The 24,440-nt window shown below is 44.7% G+C and overlaps 1 protein-coding gene across 1 annotated transcript; it reads right to left on the reverse strand.

The window, feature by feature from the left end:
* Positions 1 to 6,422: 6,422 nt before the first annotated feature.
* On the reverse strand, positions 6,423 to 23,967 carry NEU3 (neuraminidase 3). The gene is made up of 3 exons (XM_027562897.1): positions 23,471 to 23,967; positions 18,817 to 19,028; positions 6,423 to 11,741 (listed from the first exon to the last, which is right to left on the reverse strand). The coding sequence occupies exons 1-3, from the start codon at positions 23,493 to 23,495 to the stop codon at positions 10,587 to 10,589; spliced, it is 1,392 nt and encodes a 463-aa protein (XP_027418698.1). The 5' UTR covers positions 23,496 to 23,967; the 3' UTR covers positions 6,423 to 10,586.
* Between the last annotated feature and the right edge of the window lie 473 nt (positions 23,968 to 24,440).

The following is a 24,440-nucleotide window of genomic DNA, read 5'->3' on the forward strand; positions in this document are numbered from 1 at the left end:
ATTGGTTAAACCAGCGTCTCACATACAGCTGGCAAAATGCTCATCATCTGGGCTCTGGGCATTTAGGCTAAACACTGCCTGTCTCATGCCCCATTCTCTCACCGCTTGGGTTAACTAGGCATAAGTATGCTATTTACTCACGATATCCAGGAACTCTCCCACTTTCATCCACACTGTGTAGATGGCAGCATTGATCCATTTCATCAGACTGTGTGTTAGATGAGGTACACCCTGCATGAGTTGCCTGACATTCTGTAATCTCATAGTCTGAGACATCATAGTCCCCAAGGTCATGCAGCTCTTGTTCTAGCATCAGTACCTGTTGCTCTAGTTCCTCTGCATATCTCTGCAGTTTGCACACTCGTGCAGCATCACAGAGTGCCAAACACAGCCAATAAAATCCACTCCATAGTGTCAGCGGTACTGTGCACTGCTTTATCCAGCAAGCAAAACTTTTCGCTTGTAACGCCTTTACAATGCTCTGTGCACTCGCGCAGCGTCACAGAAAGCATTCTCCATGTTCACCTTCAAGGCAGTCAACAAAATCCACCCCATGGTGTCAGTGGCCATGAATGCTGCTTTATCCTGCAAGCGAGAGCTTGCCACTTGTAAGGCTTTTTCAATACTCTTTGTGCACTCACACAGCATCAGGAAGAGCATTCTCCATGTTCGCCTTCAAAGCAGTCAATAAAATCCACCTCACAATGTTAGCAGCAGTACACATATGCTGGTTTACCTGGCAAGGGAGAGCTCACCGCCTAAATGTCTTTTCAATATTATCTGGTGACCCATTCACCGCCTCCCAGTCTTCCATCGGGGCCCATGCTGAGAGGACCATGGCCACCAGGTACCACATGCTCTGTGGTGGCCACTGGCTTCCTCCTTCCATTGGAGCCTCAGGCTCCCCTACTTGCTGGGTGAAGATATCTTTATTCTCTCCAGGCAGCAGCAGCAGCTGCAGGGAGTCTTCAAAAACTACTGATATAGTAAGACAGACAAGAGTGGTCCATGGCCAAGTGGGTGTGCAGGCCCAGTGCTGCCAAGGTCAGCAATATCGTTGTTTACAGAACATAAGGTATGAGGCCGTGAGAGAGTGGGGCAAGAGAGCCTGACTGACGCCGTGTTGTCAGTTAATTTCTCCACAGAGTTGTAAGAAAGTATTACTCTTCTGCATAAGAGAATCTTCACATAAGGGATGGAAAGCGATTGAAACCCAAGATTCAGCTTCCCTTTTAAGTCTTCTCACTGATTCCTGCTGCCACCACTCTGCTGGCCTTTGGAAGACTGGCTTTCCACTTTCAAGGCTTCAGGTCAAATGTCTTAAACCAACAATTCTTCAGTGTCAACAACCCAGTGAAGGTGAGGATGCACTGTTAGATCAGGCTTTAGGGAAATAACAGCACAAAACATGGCATGAACCTGGCTTGCTGGAATGGCAAAGAAGGTGTTCCTCAGCTATAGCCCGAGAGCCACTTAATGGCACCTCCCTGAATCCAGGGTTCACTTTAATTTGAGCTACCAGGGATCATCCTCTGGATCACTTGGATGCCATGAAATCTCAACCAGAGGCATGAGGTCAGGAAAGGCATGAGTGTCTTATCCTGCCTAAGCTCCCTCTTTGAGTTCCCAATTTTGGAGAATCTCTATTTCTCTAAGTAATTGAAACTGGAATGGTCATTAATTCACTCATTCAATGAGTATTTATTGAGTACCTACTATGCTGGGGATAGAATCATATAAGGAACAAATGAGCATGGTACCTTCCACTCAAAGTTCATATCTGTCCATAGGACTCGGCCTTTACATGAAGTCAATGGCCTAGAACTACCATTCAGCTTCAGTAATAGGAATGTGAGCTTTTAAGCCAGGCACATACAGTAGCAGATGGGTGCTGCTGCTTCCTGACCATTTTCTGTCTTGACCCCAAAGAAATCTGGATCTGAGGCCCCTGAGGAAAGGGAGTTACAGAGAGTGGTAACAGGAAACACTAAGGAGGATCTTTGCCTTATGGCCAAAATCAGTGGGACCAGCAAGGGCAGAACATGACAGTTCAGACCAATAGAGTTGGATTGCTGTCTGACTGATGGGTATTACATGAACAGTAGCACTCAGTTCAGTTCAGTCCAGTGAAGTCACTCACTTGTGTCCAACTCTTTGTGACCCCATGGACTGCAGCACACCAGGCTTCCCTATCACCAACACCCAGAGCTTGTTCAAACTCATGTCCATTGAGTTGGTGATGCCATCCAACCATCTCATCCTCTGTCCTCCCCTTCTCCTCCTGCGTTCAATCTTTCCTAGCATCAGGATCTTTTCCAATGAATCAGATCTTTGCATCAAGTGGCCAAAGTATTGGAGTTTCAGCTTCAGCATCAGTCCTTCCAATGAATATTCAGGACTGATTTCCTTTAGGATTGACTGGTTGGATCTCCTTGCAGTCCAAGGAAATCTCAAGAGTCTTCTCCAACACCACAGTTCAAAAACACCAATTCTTCAACACTCAATTTTCTTTATAGTCCAAATCTCAAATCCATACATGACTACTGGAAAAACCATAGCTTTGACAAGATGGACCTTTGTTGGCAAAGTAATGTCTCTGCTTTTTAATATGCTGTCTAGGTTGGACATAGCTTTTCTTCTAAAGAGCAAGCGTCTTTTATCTCATGGCTACAGTCACCATCTGCGGTGATTTTGGAGCCCCCAAAATTAGTCTGTCACTGTTTCCATTGTTTCCCCATCTATTTACCATGAAGTGATAGGACTGGATGCCATGATCTTCGTTTTCTGGATGTTGAGTTTTATGCCAACTTTTTCACTCTTCTCTTTCACTTTCATCAAGAGGCTCTTCAGTTCTTTGCTTTCTGCCATAAGGGTGGTGTCATCTGTGTATCTGAGGTTATTGATACATCTCCTGGCAATCTTGATTCCAGTTTGTGCTTCACCCAGACTGGCATTTTGCATGATATACTCTGCATATAAGTTAAATAAGCAGGGTGACAATATATAGCCTTGACATACTCCTTTCCCAATTTGGAACCAGTCTGTTATTCCATGTCCAGTTCTAACTGTTGCTTCTTGACCTGCATACAGATTTCTCAGGAGGCAGGTCAGGTGGCCTGGTATTCCCATCTCTTGAACTTTCCACAGTTTGTTGTGGTCCACGCAGTCAAAGGCTTTGGTGTAATTAATAAAGCAGATGTTTTTCTGGAACTCTCTTGCTTTTTCTATGATCCAACAGATGTTGGCAATCTGATCTCTGGTTCCTCTGCCTTTTCTAAATCCAGCTTGAACATATGGAAGTTCATGGTTCACGTACTGTTGAAGCCTGGCTCGGAGAATTTTGAGCATTACTTTGCTAGTGTGTGAGATGAGTGCAATCGTGCAGTGACACTGACAGTCTCAGTTCCCCTCACCCATGGAGCTGGTGAGAGTGTGAGTATGAGATAGATTATAGATGAAGAGGTAAGTACTATAACGCAGTGCTACTCAGGTTAAGAAATTATACTTATGCTAACTGCCCAGGTTATTCAATGTTTACAAGGCTCCGTTTCCCTGCCTGTGGGTAGGAGACAATGTCTTGCCTCCCTGGTTGTTGTGAGGATGAGAGACCATGTATGGAGGTCCAACTACATTGTGCAATGAGCTCACACCTGGCACTGTAGAGCCCCAGGGACTGGCCCACAGCAGGGAAAGGCAGAGGCAGTATTGCTATCTCCAACCTGTGGCTCAATCAGAGACCTGCCCATAGGCCCCTGACCTCACTTGGCACTAAGTCAGCTTCACCTGCTATCAAGTTCTATGTTTAGTCATCAAGGGAACATATGCTCTCATTTCTGATTCTATTCCTAGTTGATGACAACAAAATCTATGTTTAGGATGACTCTGGGTCTTGGAAGGCAGCTGCTGTGAAAGTTGAGTGTACTGGAAAGTAATTTCCAGCTAGACCCAGGCTCCCAAGGAGAGAAACAAATGCACTTCTCCTGGTTGAAATAGAAGACCTTTGGTTTGAGAGGCCACTCTAGACATCTTGTTACTACAGGGATCACCACCACCAGGCTCTCACTAGCTGCTTAATGCTTACCATGTTCCAGGGACTTAAGAGGCACCATCTCTGCCTCACATTAACCTACAAGGTTAGCATCACCCACTGTTCTGCCTCTTATTTGCCATATGACAGCAATATAGGCTTAGAATCAGGTCTGACTTCATCACTTACAGGCGTGAGACACTGGACTGTATCATGTAATTGTTGAATTAAATGAAAATTGTATGTGTAACTAAAAACACATAGTAGGTACTTTGTGTTACTCCCCTCACATCTTTCCTCTACTGTGCTATGCCTAATCCTAGGGTGGGCACAGAGACCAGCAATGACTCAGACCAAGTCCCTTCCTACTTGAGGTTGAGATTTCCCTCTTCTCTATACAGACTGGGACATTCTTAAGTAAGGGAGCAAAAGTCTAGGGCAGTCAGAAGGTTGGGCAAAATCACGAGGCCTGTGGTTTGCGAAGGATGTGATGGTGATGAAGCAAGTTGGCCATCCAGCCTTAGAGTCCCTCCTCAGTGGGCCCTGACTTCCTCCCCTCCCTTCCACCCATCACCCTCATTTTCAGCATTCTACTGTCCAGTGTTGCCAATGAAGAACAATGGAAAAAGGATTTTCTTTTATTTACAGGAAATGGCACCATTTCCCAAACCCTTCTGAGGATTCACTACCTCATCAGATTCGCACAACTCTCAAGTGAGTGGCAGGGCTGGGAGGATGTTCCTGTTGTAGCTGAATAAAAGTGTCCCAGAGAGGGCCTGTGGCCGACACCAAAACACCCATCAAGTCAGTGTCAACTCAAAGACCCTGAACTCCAGACTCCTCCTAGTCCAGTCTTTTCTCCACTTATTCCAAAGTCTGAGTAAGGTACCCTTTCAGTAATACTGTTGATCAAACTTTGGCAGACTATATTGAAAGTTAATTTCTCATGGCTTATAGTTCTGCTCCAGGGAGTGACTAACAGATTGTGGTACTAATTAATCAAATTTTCTGTGAGTATGGGTAGGCAGTCTTTAGGTTGCAAGCTGTATACATCTAACCCTAACTAGCTTAAAAACTAAAATAAAAATCAAACAACTTTTGGGGGTTATAGGTTCCTGTAACAGGAAGGACCCTAGTGGATATCATCAGGACTATTGCTGTCTGGCTCTGATTCTTTTAGTCTTCTGCCACACTGTCCACTGGCCAAGAAGGGGAAGGTGGCTGTCTATTTCCAAGCCTCCAACCTCCCAGTTCAGTGCTTCCAGTAGAAAGAGCTTATCCGAAATGGTATTTGTTTTCCTTTGGATCTGCTATTTATTACTAAATCCCTAGCCAGGTAGGGAGAAAAAAATCTTATAGTTACTAAAATCTAGAGAGGTTTGAAAGTTAGAATTCCCAAAAGGCGTAGTAACAATATGGAACAAAATTAAAACCATGGCATCAGCTCTCTTGTGCTGTTTTGGTGTAAGGATATGTTTTATACTGTTTGGATTTATGCTTTATCTACTATTTGAAATATCCAAAAAGGATCAGCTATACTAAATTTGTAACTGGCATTTATGTTTAAGCCAGTTTAATCAAATTTGCCATTGTTTAAATATTCAAGAGGTTTTCAATGTTTTACTGAATAAGAGTTTAATAAATTGAGCACTAAAGTTTATACAGTAGTGCACGTTCCTCTCAAGCCCAGAGGTCCTTCAGACATTAAGCAATCTAACAGAACACACAAAAATAAAACAGATCACCAGATTTTTCAAATGATTATATAAACAATTTTTGTAATTCAATTTTAAGAAGTAAATTAGAAGTTCTCTGAACTTCATTTATTCTTTCATCTTTATATGACTGTATGATGAAAGGCCCATTTAAAAGTTTTCCAACCACCAATTTAAGAAAGCAGATTGACATACAGAAATATCTGGTGAAATTCAGCCAGTGCAATGACCATTTCAATGGAACAGTCAAGTAAAAATCATAAGTTAAAGCTGTCACCCCACTTCACTAAATATTTGTGGCCTCTCCAGCAGCAATTTGAGAATAACCTCAAGGTTACTTTCAAAATAGAAAAAGATGTGTAATTACAGCAATGGGGCTGGTGTCAGACAGGGCTGATTTGGTACACCCCAGTTTCTACACTTAATAGCTGGCATGTAATACACAACCAAACAGTTATATTAATCTCTGCCCTGCTTTCCTCAGTAGGTAACTATATTCAAAGGACAATGTGTTAAAGTGCAAAGGATTATTATTAGTAAGGATTTCTGAAAGTAAAAGTTCTTACAGAATGCAAGAAAGTGCCTCAAAACCCAGTTTTTGAGAGAAGTTGGCTACAAACTAGATAGATGTATTAGGATGATAATCACCTTAATACAACAAAAGTCAAAAACAGTAGCCCTCAGAATTAAGCTCTTTATTCGTCTTCCTTGTTTCAAAGAGTCACGGCAGTTCTTAAACAGTAGAGAGAGCATTCCTGGCACGTGGTAACACAGAGCAAGGCACACTGGAAAACACTGAGCCCCAGCATCTCCCTGGAGGAGTGGCAGTTAGAGAAAATCCAATTAGGGACAAAGGGGAAATGCCAGTGAAATACGAACCCCAAGTCAAGGCTTGGCTTTAGACTTGGGCTGGGATGCTGTGACATCCAGGTAGGAACATGCTCAAGCCAGAGAGCAGCTCATTCCAAGGAAGGGCTGTGACTGGCCTGGGTGTAGCCCCAACAGAGATTCATTTAGGGTACGTGTTCAGCAGGCTGAGCACATCAGCCACAGAGGGACACAACATGCTCCTCCTGTGGGGAAATGTGCCCTGGCCTCTCAATTGGCTCCAGAAGTCCAAGAGTCTTTGACTCCTTTGTTCATTCAGCACAACTTTACTGCTGCCTATTCTGTGCCAGGCCCTGTGCTGGGTGCAGAGGACAAAGCGAGGAATCAGACACAGTCCTTACCATCAGGGAATTCAGAATATGCTAGCAATATATCACAAAAATAAGTCATGATTCAAGGTAAAAAGGATGCAGAAAGGAAGCAGACAAACTTGGTCCTCAAGGCATTCACAGCCTGGCGGAGGCCTATGGGCAGCCTGTGCCAAGGACCAAAGAGAGGCCCATGCCGTGCGCTCCGGCAGCGCAGGAAGGATGACATGATAGCTGCTGGATGATACAGTGGGGAAAACTCACAGCTTCTTAGAGAAGACTGAACAGCCTCAGTTGGCCAACATGGAAGGAATGGATCCTACTGCCTTGGGCGGGGGGCTGTGCAGCTGTGGGCCGACTTCCATGCGTCCCTCGGGCTACCCAACAGGGAGGGGGTAAGGCTGTTTATCTGTGGATGTGGCTGCATGACAACCTGTGGATATATGAGGGGAGACTGGTGACCAGGAGAAACAGGTCCAAATAACAAGGGCCTAAGGTAAAGGTTAGGGCTTCCCTTGTAGCTGAGACAGTCAACAATCTGCTTGCAAGGCAGGAGACCTGGGTTAGATCCCTGGGTTGGAAAGATCCCCTGGAGAAGGGAATGGCAACCCACTCCAGTATTCCTGCCTGGAGAATTCCACAGACAGAGGAGTCTTGTAGGTTATAGTCTCTGGGGTCACAAAGAGTCGAATGTGACCGAGCGACTAACACACACACACAGAAGGTAAAGGTTAGGAGCCTAGACTGAATAAAGCAGGAGGCAGGGAGCGTGAGCAGGACCGGCAGGCCGAGCAAGTGGGAGGCTAGTCTGGGTGTACACCAGCAGACAGAGGGGCCTACTGCGCCTTCCTGCAGTTCCGGTGGTGGGTCATCTGTGCTCGATGGGTCAATCCCGAGGGGCCAAGAGCCTCTCAGGCCAAAGATCACAGCCTAGCCAGTCCTCTCTTCATGGCACCTAGTCTGCTTTTCTCTTTTCTTCACAGCTGCCTTCACCTGCTCTATCTTTCCCATTCTCCCAACCCAACTGTGGCTGAAATCGGTTCAGTTAGGAGACAGTATCATGGTATAGGTCCCAGGGCCCTCAAGACCTTGGGTAACTGACACTACAGCTGTTTTGGATGGTCACCTGGCACCGAGACAAGCTTCAAGTTACAGGGTTGGGTTAAAACTTGTCTGCAGCTCCACCTGTGCAGGCTTCTTTCCCTCCCACACATTTTGTGGAACAGCTCTGGCCTGTTGTCATTTCTTCTTCACAGCAGCCACCACCTACACCATCTCTCCAGCCTGGGCTTCCTGTGTGTACCCCTTTCTCCCCCTTCCTAAAGGTGTCAGTACTCCTCCCTGCTGTGCTTTTCCTTCACAACTGCCATCACCCCTCTGTTCTGTTCTCTAATCCTCATTGTGGATTACCCCTGTGCCCAACCCTCTTTTCCTGATATTACTGAAATATGCTCAGACCTCCTTCACCTATTGAAGAATTTCATTGCTAGTCACCGAGGAGATGCAAACCTGAAGCCAAGGGGAAGGAGAAAGGGGAGGGCATTTTAAAGATGGATGAGACTTCCCAAGAGGACTGGGCATCTGGGGTCCACCCTGGCATGTGGCTGAGCTCCGTTCCTTGACTCCCTTCTTGGATGGTCCCAAAGAACCTTGTATTCTCATTTTCTCCATCCTTTAACTCTGGTTTTAGAACCTAGCCATCTTCTCTACTCCTGTCAATTTGGGGTATGGTGCTCAGGAAAGCTTTGCTGAACAAGGAGTTTCTACAGTCAGGAGGGGCTGCCCTTTCAATCCTCCCCTCCCCAGTTCCTCCCTGTACCACCGACGCTGCCCACTCTGAAATCGCAGCCCCTGCCACTTGCCAAAGTGACCGAGGTCTTCTCTGACAGCAGCTTCATATAGAGAAGAAGAGAGGAGTGTTCATTATTTCAACCAGCAACTGAAGGTCCTACATGCCAGGCTAAATGTAAACACCCTTTAGTAGGCAATGAGGAGCCACAAGCAATTTTCAAGCAGGGATTGGCAATTAGAAAGTACCTCACATTATGCACAGGTACTCAATTATGGAAACATTTAGATAAATGTATAAATGAGTGAGTGAATGATCATAACTGTGTATTAACTTCAGCAAATGTATGAGAGGTTAAGGGGATTTTTAAAAGCCCCTCTAAGCCCTGGGCTTAACCCATATGCTAAAGTAGGTGAAGTTAATCTCTACGTTCATCCTATAGGACTCTTTGTCATCTGACTGGTACAACTGCATCCCCCAACTTTCTAGGCTGTGTTCCACGACAACGACTTACTCTCCAGGGTCATTACTCAGCACCAAATATATTTACCTGCTGCCTGTTTAAGGCATTATCCTCCAAAAATAGGGACAAAAAAGGTAGCTCTCACAATAAGAGTATCTGTCACAGTAAAAGGCTTATGGAGGAAATGATCTAAAATAAGAGCAACCATCTGCTATCATCTGAGAACCAGCAATGTCAAAGTTTATCCCAAATCTATTAGATAAAGAAGCATCTCTACACTTCACTAATAGTAGAGATGGTCCAAATTTCAGTAGGTCTGAACAAATATGCTTGATTCAGAGGTTTTTGAGTCCAGAGACCTTCTGAATGGTGACGACTGTCTCCATTAAAGAAGGCTGAGTGAAGACAACATTCTGAGAAAAACAAACAGCAGCTTGGACAAGTTCTGGGGCAGATGACTCCAGGCACAATTAAGATACAATTAAAATAATACCATCAGCAGCTACTATCACTCCCACTTAGAGCCCAATATCTATAAACTATCCCCCAGCTACATTTATTTTCTTCAATTTTATCCCTCTTCTAGCCCCCTAAACTGTGAACTCCTTGAGAGCAGCAATAGCAGAAAGTTTTGTCCGATGCTTTGAAGTCCTAACCCATGTTCATTTCTCATCAATAACTATCCTAATAAATGAACTTCAAGTTCATCTCTCATAGGAGTCATGCCAGCAGAAACATTAAGTACCATTATTGAAGATCACTGACATTGAGCATCTCATTTTCTCCTTCAGAGGTAATGCTTTCTGGACAAGGAAGGAAAGGTGGAGCAGAGCTGTAAAGCTGGAGAAGGTAAGTGACCTATAATTCTGCTGCTTGGCCCGATTCCTCTAGAACAGTGAGTCTGTAGAGCTTCGTGCATAATCAGAAGGATGTAAGTGCTTTTGTTATTAAAAACAAAACAGGCCACCTACATCTTCCTTTGTGCTATGACACCTGCTTGTAACCTTATACTTGGATGAGTGGCAAGTCATTTGAAAAGCCGAGCCTGCCTTTGAGATAAGAGTCCTACATACAGCCAGGACTTGCTGATCAGGGAGCATGCAGGCACACTGCCTTTCCTAGGGATGGGAAGAAGAGAAATCAGAGATCCGACCCTCTCCTTTTACAGATGGAGACCTGAGGCCCAGAGAGTACAGGTGACATGTCCAAGGTCCCAAAGCAAGCCAGTGGAAGAGCCAAGATGACATCATAGTCTCTCAGCTCACCGTTCAGTGCTCTTTTGAATGCAGTAGCTATGGCAAGATGTTCATTTTGTTCTCTGGAGAATGAGAAGTGAAAACAGGTAGGGAGCAGAATATTAGGTGTTTTGTTTCTCTGCAGACTTCAGTAACCTCTGTTATCCTGGCCTCCACTGTCCTGGCTGTGACTGCCTTCTACGGTAGCCTTCTATGCAAAGTTGGGTCCTAAGCGAATTACTTTTACTTGGCTCAGAGTTCATACCAGGGGTGGAGCAGTCCCCTTGCACGTGGCTCAGGATCTCTCGGTCTGTAAACAGGCGGAAGGCAATCTGCTCACACTCCTGCTTGGTCCCACATTCAAACAAACACCCAAACAAGCCCTCATTCTCCAGAGCAGCCAAATCAGAGTACCCACAGGGCCCGCAGTGCAAGATCCAGGGGCGGGACCAGCAGGCAGCCTCCAAGGGGCTCTGGTTGAGGTAGATGCCTAGGTCGACCCTCCGTTTCTTATTGGTTGGGTGTGAGTACAAGAGCCATGATTCTGACAGGGTTCCAGCTTCCGGCTCTGGTCTCACTGAGCTGCACAGCAGAGGACCCTGCTGAATGGCAGGTGCATCTTCGCCAGCAAGATTCTGGCATCCACCTGGGATCTCCAGGGGACAGAAACTCACCACACTGCCTTGACAGCCATGAGGGGGCTCACAGAGCTGATGGCTCAGGACTGGTTTCTGAAAGCATTCACCATGGTCAATGCTGAGGGCCTCTGCCCGGTGCCTGTTTGGTGTCCGGGCACTGCAATACAGCACAGGGTGGCCGGCCTTCCCGATCACCTCTGCCACTTCACATTCCACTGTCACCATGGGCTTGATAAGCCTGCCATGGTGCCATGTGGCTCCTAGGTCATCGCTATAGATCATCAGGGAATGAGGCCTAGCTCTATATGGCAGCCGAAAGCAAAAGAACCAGAACGGGATGTAGTAGGCATATGCAGGGATGATGAGCCTCCCCGACTGCAGCTGGATGCCATGACCTGGCCCCACAGCAAAAGTGGCCCAGTGTGTCACCTCTGGGCCAATGACCTCCTCAGTCAGGTCCCTCACATCACTCCATGAATGGCCAGCATCCTGGCTGCATATGAAGCAGAGGCGTGCAGCGTTCCTGCCTGACATAATCTGTTGACGCTCGGTGACATGGCCTTGCACACAGATGAAGAACAGGTACACGTAGCCACTCTTCCGCTCCCACACAGGACAGGGGTTCATGGTCCGGTGTCCAGGTAACGTGGCTTTCATCAGGGACTTCAGGGGTTCCCACTAGATGAGGGGAAGGGAGAAAGCAGGAGTGAAAGACTCATAGGGAGACATGAGGCTCATTAAAAGCATGAGTACTTCTCAGTTCAGTTCAAAAGCATGAGTACTTCTCAGTTCAGTTCAAAAGCATTAGTACTTCTCAGTTCAGTTCAAAAGCATTAGTACTTCTCAGTTCAGTTCAAAAGCATTAGTACTTCTCAGTTTAGTTCAAAAGCATTAGTACTTCTCAGTTCAGTTCAGTTCAGTCACTCAGTCGTATCCAACTCTTTGCAATCCCACGGACTGTAGCATGCCAGGCTTCCCTGTCCATTACCAACTCACAGACCTTGCTCAAACTCGTCTATTGAGTCAGTGATGCCATCCAACCATCTCATCCTCTGTTGCCCCCTCCTCTTATCTTCCATCTTTTCCAGCATCAGGGTCTTTTCCAGTGAGTCAGATCTTCATATCAGGTGGCCAAAGTATTGAGTTTCAGCTTCAACATCAGTCCTTCCAATGAATATTCAGGACTGATTTCCTTTAGAATTGACTAGTTTGATCTCCTCGCAGTCCAAGAGACTCTCAAGAGTCTTCTCCAACACCACAGTTCAAAAGCATCAATTCTTCACTGCTCAGCCTTCTTTATGGTCCAGCTCTCACATCCATACAGTAACTACTAGAAAAACCATACGTCAGCAAAGTAATGTCTCTGCTTTTTAATAGGCTGTCTTGGTTTGTCATAGCTTTTCTTCTAAGCTCCTCTATGCACGGAGCAAACACCTCTTAATTTCAATGCTTCAGTCACCATCTGTAGTGATTCCAAGAAAATAAAGTCTGTCACTGTTTCCATTGTTTCCCATCTATTTGCCATGAAGTGATGGGAGGACCAGATGCCATGATCTTAGTTTTTTGAATGCTGAGCTTGAAGCCAGCTTTTTCACTCTCCTCTCTCATTTTCATCAAGAGGCTCTTTAGTTCCTCTTCACTTTCTGCCATAAGGGTGGTATCATCTGTGTATCTGAAACTGATATTTCTCCCGGCAATCCTGATTCCAACTTGTGCTTCATCCAGCCTGACACTTCGCATGATGTACTCTGCATATAAGTTAAATAAGCAGGGTGACAATATACAGCCGTGACGTACTCCTTTCTCAATCTGAAACCAGTCTGTCCTTCCATGTCTGGTTCTAACTGTTGCTTCCTGACCCATAGGAGGCAGGTAAGGTGGTCTGTATTCCCATCTCTTGAAGAATTTTCCACAGCTTGTTGTGATGTACACAAAGGCTTTGGCGTAATCAATAAAGCAGAAGTGGATGTTTTTCTGGCATTCTCTTGATTTTTTGATGATCCAACGGATGTTGGCAATTTGATCTCTGGTTCCTCTGCCTTTTCTAGATCCAGCTTAAACATCTGGAAGTTCATGGTTCACATACTATTGATGCCTGGCTTGGAGAATTTTGAGCAGTACTTTGCTAGTGTGTGAGATGAGTGCAATTTGCGGTAGTTTGAACATTCCTTAGCATTGCCTTTCTTTCGGATTGGAATGAAAACTGACCATTTCCAGTCCTGTGGCCACTGCTGAGTTTTCCAAATTTGCTGGCATATTGAGTGCAGCACTCTCACAGCATCCTCTTTTAGGATTTGAAATACCTTAGCTGGAATTCCATCACCCCCACCAGCTTTGTAGTGATGCTTCGTAAGGCCCACTTGATTTCACATTCCAAGTTGTCTAGCTCTAGGTGAGTTATCACACCATTGTGGTTATCTGGGTCATGAAGATCTTTTTTGTATAGTTCTTCTGTGTATTCTTGCCACCTCTTCTTAACATCTTCTGCTTCTGTTAGGTCCATACCATTTCTGTCCTTTACTGTGCCCATCTTTGCATGAAATGTTCCCTTGGTATCTCGAATTTTCTTGAAGAGATCTGTAGTCTTTCCCATTCTATTGTTTTCCTCTATTTCTTTGCACTGATCGCTGAGGAAGGCTTTCTTATCTTTCCTTGCTATTCTTTGGACCTCTGCATTCAGATGGGTATATCTTTCCTCTTCTCCTTTGCCTTTCGCTTCTCCTTTCTCAGCTATTTGTAAGGCCTCCTCAGACAACCATTTGCCTTTTTGCATTTCTTTTTCTTGGGGATGGTGGTGATCACTGCCTCCTGTATGATGTCACAAACTCCATCCATAGTTCTTCAGGCACTTTATCAGATCTAATCCCTTGAATCTATTTGTCACTTCCACTGTATAATCATAAGGGATTTGATTTAGGTCATACCTGAATGATATAGTGACTTTCCCTACTTTCCTTAAGTCTAAATTTGGCAATAAGGAGTTCATGATCTATGCCACAGTCAGTCCTATTCTTGTTTTTGCTGACTGTATAGAGCTTCTCCATCTTTGGCTGCAAAGAATATAATCAATCTGATTTCAGCATTGACCATCTGGTGATGTCCATGTGTAGAGTCATCTCTTATGTTGTTGGCAGAGGGTGTTTGTTATGACCAGTGTGTTCTCTTGGCAAAACTCTGTTAGTCTTTGCCCTGCTTCATCTTGTACTCCAAGGCCAAACTTGCCTGTTACTCCAGATATCTCTTGATTGTATCTTTACTTTTGCATTCCAGTCCCCTATGATGGAAAGGACATCTTTTTTGGGTGTTAGTTCTAGAAAGTCTTGTAGGTCTTCATAGAACCATTCAACTTCAGCTTCTTCGGCATTAGTGGTGAGGGCAAAGACTTGGATTATTGTGATACTGAATGGTTTGCCTTGGAAACAAACAGAGATCATTCTGTCATTTTTGAGACTGCACCCAAGTAATGCATTTTGGACTCTTTTGTGACTCTGAGGGCTACTCCATTTCCTCGAAGGGATTCTTGCCCACACTGGTAGATATAATGGTCATCTGAATTAAATTTGCCCATTCCAGTCCATTTTAGTTCACTGATTCCTAAAATGTCGACACTCATTCTTGCTACCTCCTGTTTGACCACTTCCAATTTACCTTGATTCATGGACCTAACATTCCAGGTTCCTATGCAATACTGTTCTTTACAGCATCAGACTTTATTTCCATCACCAGTCATGTCCACAACTGGGCATTGCTTTTGCTTCGGCTCAGCCTCTTCATTCTTTCTGGAGTTATTTCTCTACTCTTCTCCAATAGCATATTGGGCAGCTACTGACCTGGGGAGTTCGTCTTTCAGTGTCATATCTTTTTGCCTTTTCATATTGTTCATAGGGTTCTCAAGGCAAGAATACTGAAGTGGTTTGCCATTTCCTTCTCCAGTGGACCACGTTTTGTCAGAACTCTCCACCATGACCCATCCGTCTTGGGTGGCCCTACATGGCATGGCTCATAGTTTCATTGAGTTAGACAAGGCTGTGGTCCATGTGATCAGTTTGATTAGTTTTCTGTGACTGTGGTTTTCATTCTGTCTGCCCTCTGATGGATACGGATTGTTTAGTCAAAGCTATGGTTTTTCCAATAGTTATATATGGATGTCAGAGTTGGACCATAAAGAAGGCTGAGCACTGAGGAATTGATGCTTTTGAACTGTGGTGCTGGATAAAACACTTGAGAGTCCCTTGGGTAGCAAGGAGATCAAACCAGTCAATCCTAAAGGAAATCAATCCTAAATATTCATTGGAAGGACTGATGCTGAAGCTCCAATACTTTGCCCACCTGATGCGAACAGCCAACTCACTGGAAAAGACCCTGATGCTGAGAAAGACTGAAGGCTGGAGGAGAAGGGGGTGACAGAGGATGAGATGAATGGATGGCATCATCAACTCAATGGACATGAGTTTGAGCAAACTCTAGGAGATAGTGAAGGACAGGGAAGCCTGGCATGCAGCAGTCCATGGGTCACAAAGAGTTGTACACGACTGAGTGACTGAACAACAACAACCACATAACTCAGCAATTCAACTTCTAGGTCTGTACAAAAACTAATAGAAAAAACAGTCTTGAAGAGACATTTACATGCACCTCCTTATTCCACAGCAGCATTATTCACAATAACCAAAAGGTGGGAGCAACTCAAGTGTCCACTAGCCGATGAGTGGACAAAAGGGGTGAATGGCTAAACAAACTGGATAAATGAAATAATAAATTAACATACAATAGATTATTATTCAGCCTTTAAAAAGAAATCCTGACATATTCTACAATATGGATGAACCTTGAGGATATTATCCTGTGAAATAAGCCAATCACAGAAAGACAAAATATTGCTTGATTCCACTTACATGAAATGTCTAAAGTAAACAAACTCACAAAGTACAGTATTAATCTCTAGGGGATTGGGGAGGGGGGAAATTAGTTGTTGTTCAGTGAGTATACAGTTACAATTATGCACTAATGAATAAATTCTAGAGACAAATAATGTAATACAGTTAACAACACCGCAATGTATACTTAAAATGGTTATGACAGAGGGATTTCCCTGGTGGTCCAGTGGCCAAGACTCCTAGCTCCCAAAGCAGGGGTCCTGGGTTTGATCCCTGGTCAGGGAACTAGATCCCATATACCACAACTAGTAGTTCGCATGTTGCAACTAAAGATGCCAGCTGCCACAACTAAGACCCTGTACAGCCAAATGAAAAATGATTATGATGGAAAGTATTACGTTAGGTGCATATTACCATAATTTAAAATGTTTTTAAAAGAACAAAAAAATCCGAAAAGTTTTTGAAGGGTTTAGCTGACCATCTATTTAACATTTAAGCAGCTATCAAAAAATAAATGCTACTTTTTTTACTGTAGGCTGCATTAAAAGGATACCAGATGGGATAGCCACTTCACTGCTGAGCTGGTCAATCTATCCTTGGGGTCATAAGTTCAGTTATGAGTACCATACTTTGCAAAAATACACTGATCTTCCACACCAGGTCCCAAGGACTGTAATCAGTTTTCAAAGGACAAAAAATCAAATCAAGACTGTGGCCTAAGGAGCTGCTAAAAGATAGAAGACCTGGAAGGTGTGGATACTGCTTTCAGATACATCAAAGAGCACTTCTCCACAAAAAGGGACTTTATAATGTACAGATGGACTTCCCCATAAGGCATAACAACAACAGGCAATTACAGACAAGTACAGAGGATCTCATTTCAAAAAATAAGTTAACAGTTGCCACATGACTAAGTTTCTAATTTGAGGAGTTGTGTAAGTAGATCCTTAATAGAAGATGACTAATGTTGAGTTCCTACTATGAAACTGGTATTATTAATTATATTTCACAGACAATGAAACAGAAGAGTCAAGTATTCACGATCACAGTCAATAAATGATAGGTCTTGCCTGACTCCAAAGCCATGCTCTTAACTACTAAGCTATTAGTAGCAACCAATGGAATACAGAAGATTTCTATATTGGGAAAGAAGCTGGGCTGATAATTCTTCCCATTTTAAGATTCTACAATTAAGTAAATGAGAGAATGAATGTGAATAAAATAAAGTGAAGAGAGAATGAGTTACAGTGGACACGTTTGTGACTGGATGTGACTACTGGATAGTGAGGTTATGTAACAGGTATGGTCTGATAAAAAAAACGTAACTGCCCAACTGTCTGTGGCAAAAAGCAGAGCAACAGAAACCACAGGTACTGCCTGTCCTGGAGGAAACAAAAGAGCTAGAACTTCAAGTTGGGCTGAAAGGCACCAGTGATATAAGCAGAGGTTCAACCCTGGGAGGCCATAAGAAAGACACATGATAAGGTATAAGAGCAGGGGATGGAAAGTCCCTCAAGTAAAAAACTTCCCCAAGGGGAAATGTGAGTAAGGCATTAAAAGCAGCCAGGGCTTGCTTGTAAGGTCCACCTTCAGCAGAACAGCATTTGCACTATAACAGCAAAGCAAAGCATCCCTAACGACATGAAGTTTTAAAGGTGAGACTTCTGAGAGCAGAAAAAGCAGTGCAGGTTAAGCAGATTAAAATAACTCATAAAAAATGTATGTATGTATGATTATGTGTGTATTTTTCAAATTCACTGTCTCACTTGATCCTCACTTCAGCCATCTCTGAGAGATAAAAGTCAACAATAACAAAATTGGGTTCTAAACTAACCCTGTAGTTCACAGCCCCAAGGGCAGTAACTATTCTCTCCCCCATTAAAAACACAGTAAAAATGTGCTACCTACGGACAAGGGCACTGACCCCAGTTCTCCATTTATTAAGTATGTGCCTAAGGCAAGTCACTTTCCTTCTTATAAAATGGGGATAATAATATGTACCTCACATAAAGCACAGAGAAGGCAATGGCACCCCACTCCAGTACTCTTGCCTGGAAAATCCCATGGATGGAGGAGCCTGGCGGGCTACAGTCCATGGGGTTGCTAAGAGTCAGACACGACTGAGCAACTTCACTTTCACTTTTCACTTTCATGCATTGGAGAAGGAAATGGCAACCCACTCCAGTGTTCTTGCCTGGAGAATCCCAGGGACGGAGGAGCCTGGTGGGCTGCTGTCTATGGGGTCGCACAGTCAGACACGACTGAAGCGACTTAGCAGCAGCAGCAGCAGCAGCACATAAAGCATGAAGGAAGACAAGCAAAGGGAAGAGGGGGGAGAATACAGATGTTGTTTTCCTCCCCCGTGTCTTTCGCTAGCTGTGGTCCTGAACAAGCTACCTACCTGTTGGAGCACCAGGATGCCTCATCAGCAAAACTGGACTAACAATGCTTACTGCTTTCAGTGACTTATGAGAATAAAAGAGAATGTGAATGAAAAGCACACCACATGTTGGTTGAACTGAATACACAAATCATGGAGGCCTCTATTCAGAGACTGGGTTTGAAGCTTGTTTTTACTGCTTTTTTATAGCTGTTTGACCCTGAGCAAATAGCAATCACTCTGAGCCTCAGTATCCTCATCTGTAAAATGTGACTGACAACAGTTCCTATGTCACAGAGTGGCTGTGAATTTCAATGTGCCTCTGGCAAACAGTAAGTATTCAATAAGGGAAAGCATTGCTTTTACTGCTTTTTTTCCCCCCTCCTCAGCTGAGACACAAGGCTTTTCCTGCACTGATGAAAAGGGCACACACTGTGACATGCTGTGAGCAATGCAGAAAATGAGACCCAGGCTCAGATCTGGGATAAGGAGTCACCTGTACTGATTGCCCAGTCCTTAATCCTCGCCTCAGCACCAGGTGGAGAGCATCCTCATCCTTGCTCGAGGAGCGCTTCTCTGCAAAGGCCAGGAAGGTGTGGGCAGGGGGCACGTAGATCAGGGCTGGGATCCGGTAGGTGACCCCTCTCTTGTCCTCCTGCTGGAACAGAGGGCTGCTGAAGGAGCATGATGTCACTTCTTCCATGACCTCTGCAAGGATAGGAGGGAGCTCAGTGTGTGTCCACATCCAAAGGCTCGCTGGGACACAAGTTCTGCTCTATCATTTCACTTCTGGAGGTCACTGGGAGGCAAAGATGTACCCAAACATTTATTTTTTATATACAAAAGTAACATCATGATCTCAATAGCACAAAGCAAGCAATATGCATTCTCATATAACAAGTCTATATTCCAGGCTCTGTGGGAATCCTGTGTAGCCTGTGTCAAGTGTCTCTCCAGAGAGATTCTGTATGTGCTTCTGCCAAGCATTCAGAGGTATTACCAGCCCGGATGGTTCCTAATAGTCAATTTCCTGGCTTGGAGTTTTTAGGCAATTCAGGCAATATAAATATAAACCCAAATCCATACGAGAGAATGCCTCTGGTTCAGAATTCTCCGGGCAAACTTTTCCCTTCTCTTGGAGCCTAGAATAAGAAGCAATCTTCTTTGTCATCTCTGTCAGTAGTAAGATTTCTTTTTCCTACTCCACTCAATCAGAGGATATAGATTTTCAAGGTATCTGGCTTCATGCAGGGATCTCAGTTCCAACCAGAGTCTAACACAGGTGGGCCTATGGTTTCATTCACTGCAATAGCAGGTATATTAAAGCCCAAGCTTTGAGGTAAAAGAGACCAGCAAACATCTAGGGCAGCTGAGGTCACGTAAAGGGGCTAACTTCTCCAGTTTTCAGTTTACTCTTGGTTTTTAGGCCCCTGGGGATTTCTCTTACTTTCTTGGAAATTCAGCTATAAAAGGCTTTGTTATACTTATCCATCATTTACTTTACAGGTTAGCTGGCTTGCTATAATGCTTAAAATGGAAATCTCTAGGTACATTTCTCAGGTATTCAACTTCTCAGAGGCCCACAAAGGGAAGCCAGACAGATAGAATCAAGCTTAGAATGATTTTTCCTCTCACCATTTGTTGTCCAAGCCTTGTCTTCCAAATCATTTGTAAAAATAATCAGGCTGTAAGAATGAGACCCACAAGGCCTTCTTCGTTTATTTAATAAATATTTCTGAGTGCCCACTGGAATTAAAGCCATCAGGTAGGTGCTGAGGAGACAGAAAGGGATCAGAGGTCCCTGCCCACATCCAGGTGAGGGGACAGACATATATACATTGACAATTACAATATCATGTAGTAATTTCTACTTTAAGAGGTCAACATGAGAGTGTGCAGGAAACCAGAAAAAAAACAACTGTCCAGATCAAGGCAGCAGTGGAGTTTTGAAAAGCTAATAAGTTAAGTGATCCCCTGTTTCATATCCTTATGCTCTGGGCCTGAGGCATTCAGATACCTTACTTCCTCACCTTCTTCAGCTCTATTCAGACATCGTCCAATCAGTGAGGCCTTCCCTGACAACTCTCTTGTCCCTCTCTATCCCCCTTCCCTGCTCTGTTCTCCATGCCACCTACCATCACCCATATGTTATACTTATTTAATATGCCCTACAGAATAGAAGTTCCATAAAGGGCATGTACATGTCTGTTTTATTCACTGCTATACCTCTAAACCTAAAACCCTGCCTGGTAATTCACAGGCTTAACAAATGTTCGTTGAATGTTTGAATGAATGGGTGAGTTGGATCTTAAAGGCTGAACAGTGGGTTAACCAACTGAAGGGTAAAAAGGAGAAGAGGAGAGGGAATGGATATGAAAAGCCTAAAGATCGCAGAAGCACACTATGAGCTGTGGGGATTCAGAGTAATCCAGTATGACTACAGTGAAGTGCAAAAGCTGTGAACGAAGATGGCACTGAAGGGGTCGGGCGAGGGCAAATCCTGGGAGGCTTCGATACCTTATTAAGCTGTTTATCCCATGGGTAGGGAGCCACTCAACAGGTTTTGGCAGATGAATGCCAAGATCAAGTACATATTTCAGACCACTCTTTCAGGTAGCCTTCTGGACAATGAACTGAAGGGGAAAGTTGCACTGCTTTGGGCTACAGGTTCCTAGTGTCAGTCAAGACAAGTTTGTCTTTCACAGCATATAAGTGACTTATTTAGCATGTGAATTCACTCAGCATGTGAATAATTCATTTCACTGGTTTCTAACCTCAAGTGAGAAAGAATCACAGCTCACTATCCAAAAGGATGGGGAGGTGGCCTCCTAAGTCCAGAAGAAAAACTTCCCCTCACTCCAATTCTGGGTTCTCAACTGTCTTCCTCACACCATACTTGAGCACACCTCTCTCTTAATTCAGGCTCTCCTGCCAGAGAGTCAGGCTGTGTAATGGTTTAGAAAACAAGGTTTGGGCCAAGCCAGGACTACATGAACTTGGGCATGTAATTTAACTGCTGGACCCTAGTTTATAAAATTCAGTAGAATGGCTGAAAGAATTGAGGTAAAAAGTGTAAATGGCTGTTACAGGGCCCATGACACAGTAATGAGCTCAATATATGACAGCTGTTATTTTTGGACTGTCTATCACTACATATTCTAGTGTTACTCCTCAAAACCTGTGGAGGAGGAGGATGAAGACAACCACCACAATTACAACTACCCTTCTTTAAAGTATTTAAACCCCTCTGCCCCTCTGGGAGAGGTCGTATTTTAAATTCTTGTAAGGATATGAGTTAATATCAACACTATTAATCATCAGCCTGAGATAATATCAACACTATTAATCATCAGCCAACACAAGACTATTGGTCAACATCAAAACAGAATGTGTCTGGGTGACAAGAATAAAGCACAGAACAAGCATAGGAATGGGCAGGGAGGACCAGGAAAAAACGAAAGGGACAGGGAGTGGATAGGGACAGGGAGTGGATAGAACTCGTAAGGAGAAGCACAAGTTCTTACTATGTGACCTTGCACTAGTCACTTAACCCAGGTCTTGGATTCCTTGCTTATAAAATGTGGATGAAATAATACTTACCTAAGATGACTGAAGAACCACTCAAAAGTGCTTCATAAACTTTAAGGCACTATGTAAGTAAAAGTATAAATTCAGAAGTCTTCACAATTTATGGTTTTGCTGTCACTGTAACAATTAGAGTCCCTATCACTGCTTACTAACTATGCTGATCATGTTGATGGCAATGGTAACACACGTGGTGGCTGTGGCATCAATACCCAAACTATTTCACACAAACCATGTGCCAGGAGCTAGGGACAGAGAAAAATCAGATACAGTTCTTTTGCTTTTCAACTGTGCTTTGAACTGTGTGTTGGAGAAGACTCTTGAGAGTCCCTTGGATTGCAAGGAGATCTAACCAGTCAATCCTAAAGGAAATCAGTCCTGAATATTCATTGGAAGGACTAATGCTGAAGCGGAAATTCCAATACTTTGGCCACCTGATGCGAAGAACTGACTCATTGGAAAAGACCCTGATGCTGGAAAAGATTGAAAGCGGGAGGAGAAGGGGACGACACAGGATGAGATGGTTGGATGGCGCCACCGACTTGATGGACATGAGTTTGACCAAACTCCGGGGGTTGGTGATGGACAGGAAAGCCTTGCCTGCAGTCCATGGGGTCGCAAAGAGTGGGACACGACTGAACGACTGAACTGACTGGAGTTGTTCATTTCAGCAGAAAACTCAACATTATTAACTACTGCTCCACATAATCACCTTTCAATCAAGATTTCCCTGCTCTCTTATTGAGAAGTATAGTGTAACATGGACTTTAAGACTGACTCGGCTTTGACACTTACTAGCAAATCCAGTTTACCACTGAGCCTCAGTTTCTTCCTGCAAGGGAGATAATGCCACCTATTTCTCAAGCCTGAAGAATAACATAATTCCACAGACTCCAATTAATCTAGTGCAGTAAGCAGCCTCCAGTGAGCCCCAAGGGAGACTCCCCCATTTTATTCACGCCTAACAACTAATACTTAAGGAGCACTCATCATATGTTAGGTCTTTGAAGATCCTATGGTCCAAACTCCTCTCATGGTACACAATAGGATTCTCAGATCCACAGAGGGGAATAAACTCCTCTAAGGCCACTCAATGAGTCAGTAACAAAACCTGGACCAAGGCCCAGGACTCATATAAGTTTTAGTTCTGGGCTCTATGAAGCCTGTAGACCCTCTCCAGTAAGAGTTTTCCCAGTCTCAGTTCCCTTCCATCGCAAAACAAGTTAGGCTTCAGTCGAAGGAAAACAAAAACAGAGCTAGCCAAGAATACCTTCTGGCTGTGTCTGAGAGATTAGCCCACTGGGGTGTCTCTGACCCAATAGACTGGATTTCCTAAATCCAAAGAGTGCTGCCGAACCTGTCAGCACAGTCACTTCGCCTCACGTTTTGGGAGGCCCTTTTCACTTTCATGCATTGGAGGAGGAAATGGCAACCCACTCCAGTGTTCTTGCCTGGAGAATCCCAGGGACGGCGGGGCCTGGTGGGCTGCCGTCTATGGGGTCGCACAGAGTCGGACACGACTGAAGCGACTTAGCAGCAGCAGCCAGTCTTCCAGCCACACTCACCTGCAGGGAACCCCGGCTCCTCCATCTCTCTCGGGCTGATCTGGGCGCTGGGTCAAGCACTCACGTCTCCGACACTGAAGCCCTGGAGAATGATCAAGCCCGGGAGACGAGGGCAGGAGAGAAACTGCGGACGCGGACACAAACCACGAAAAGTGAAGAAACACGGCGACAGAGAAATCGAGAAGCTGGCGGCGGGGCTGACAGATTGGGGAAGCCGAGAACAGCCGGTAGGAAAGGAAGTCCAGGAAGCTCAGAAGACGCAACCCGCCGGCGGTTGGGACCCGCAGTTGGCTGCGGCCTGGAGTCAGCCCCGCCCCCTCGGGTGGGGGGGGCGGTGCAGCCGAGGCCCCGCCCCCTCCTTCCCCCGCCCAGTCCCTTAGCGGTCCAATCTGGTTCATTCCTCCTCTTTCAGGCCCCCAGTTCCGGCCCAGCGGTGGCTTGGAACTTGCCCCTCCCTCTCCACCCGCTCCAACTCAGGCCCAAGTTCAGTCTCCAACTGCCACACAGCTCCCTGGCTGCGACCCTCACCCTTCCACTCCGCCCACCTCCGTCTTCAGTCCGTTTTCCCCACGCCCTCCCCTATTGGTTGCCGGTCTGTTGATAGGCATCACCCTAAAACTTCCCTAGACAACTTGAGAGTCGAGCGAGAAAGTTCCGGATCTCAAAGGGGACGCCACTAAAATGTCCAGCGGTCCAGAGCATTGGGCAACCGACCCTTAGGAAAATAAAAATTTATATGTGTTATATACATGTGTGTGTGTGTGTGTGTGCGTGTACATATATTTTCAGTAACTGATAGTAGATTACAACCGCTGAACAAGTTAAAAGCCCACGTGTCCTTGTAGATGTGCACAATTGAATAAATAGAGAAGAAAGGATAGCTCTTCCTTTAGTAAGAGTCTAATTAATGTAGACCATGCACAAACTGTTTGAACGCAGTATGGTTTATGCTGAATACCTGCTTACTTTC

The sequence above is a fragment of the Bos indicus x Bos taurus genome, chromosome 15 (assembly GCF_003369695.1).
Source record: "Bos indicus x Bos taurus breed Angus x Brahman F1 hybrid chromosome 15, Bos_hybrid_MaternalHap_v2.0, whole genome shotgun sequence".
Classification (NCBI taxonomy): Eukaryota; Metazoa; Chordata; class Mammalia; order Artiodactyla; family Bovidae; genus Bos; species Bos indicus x Bos taurus.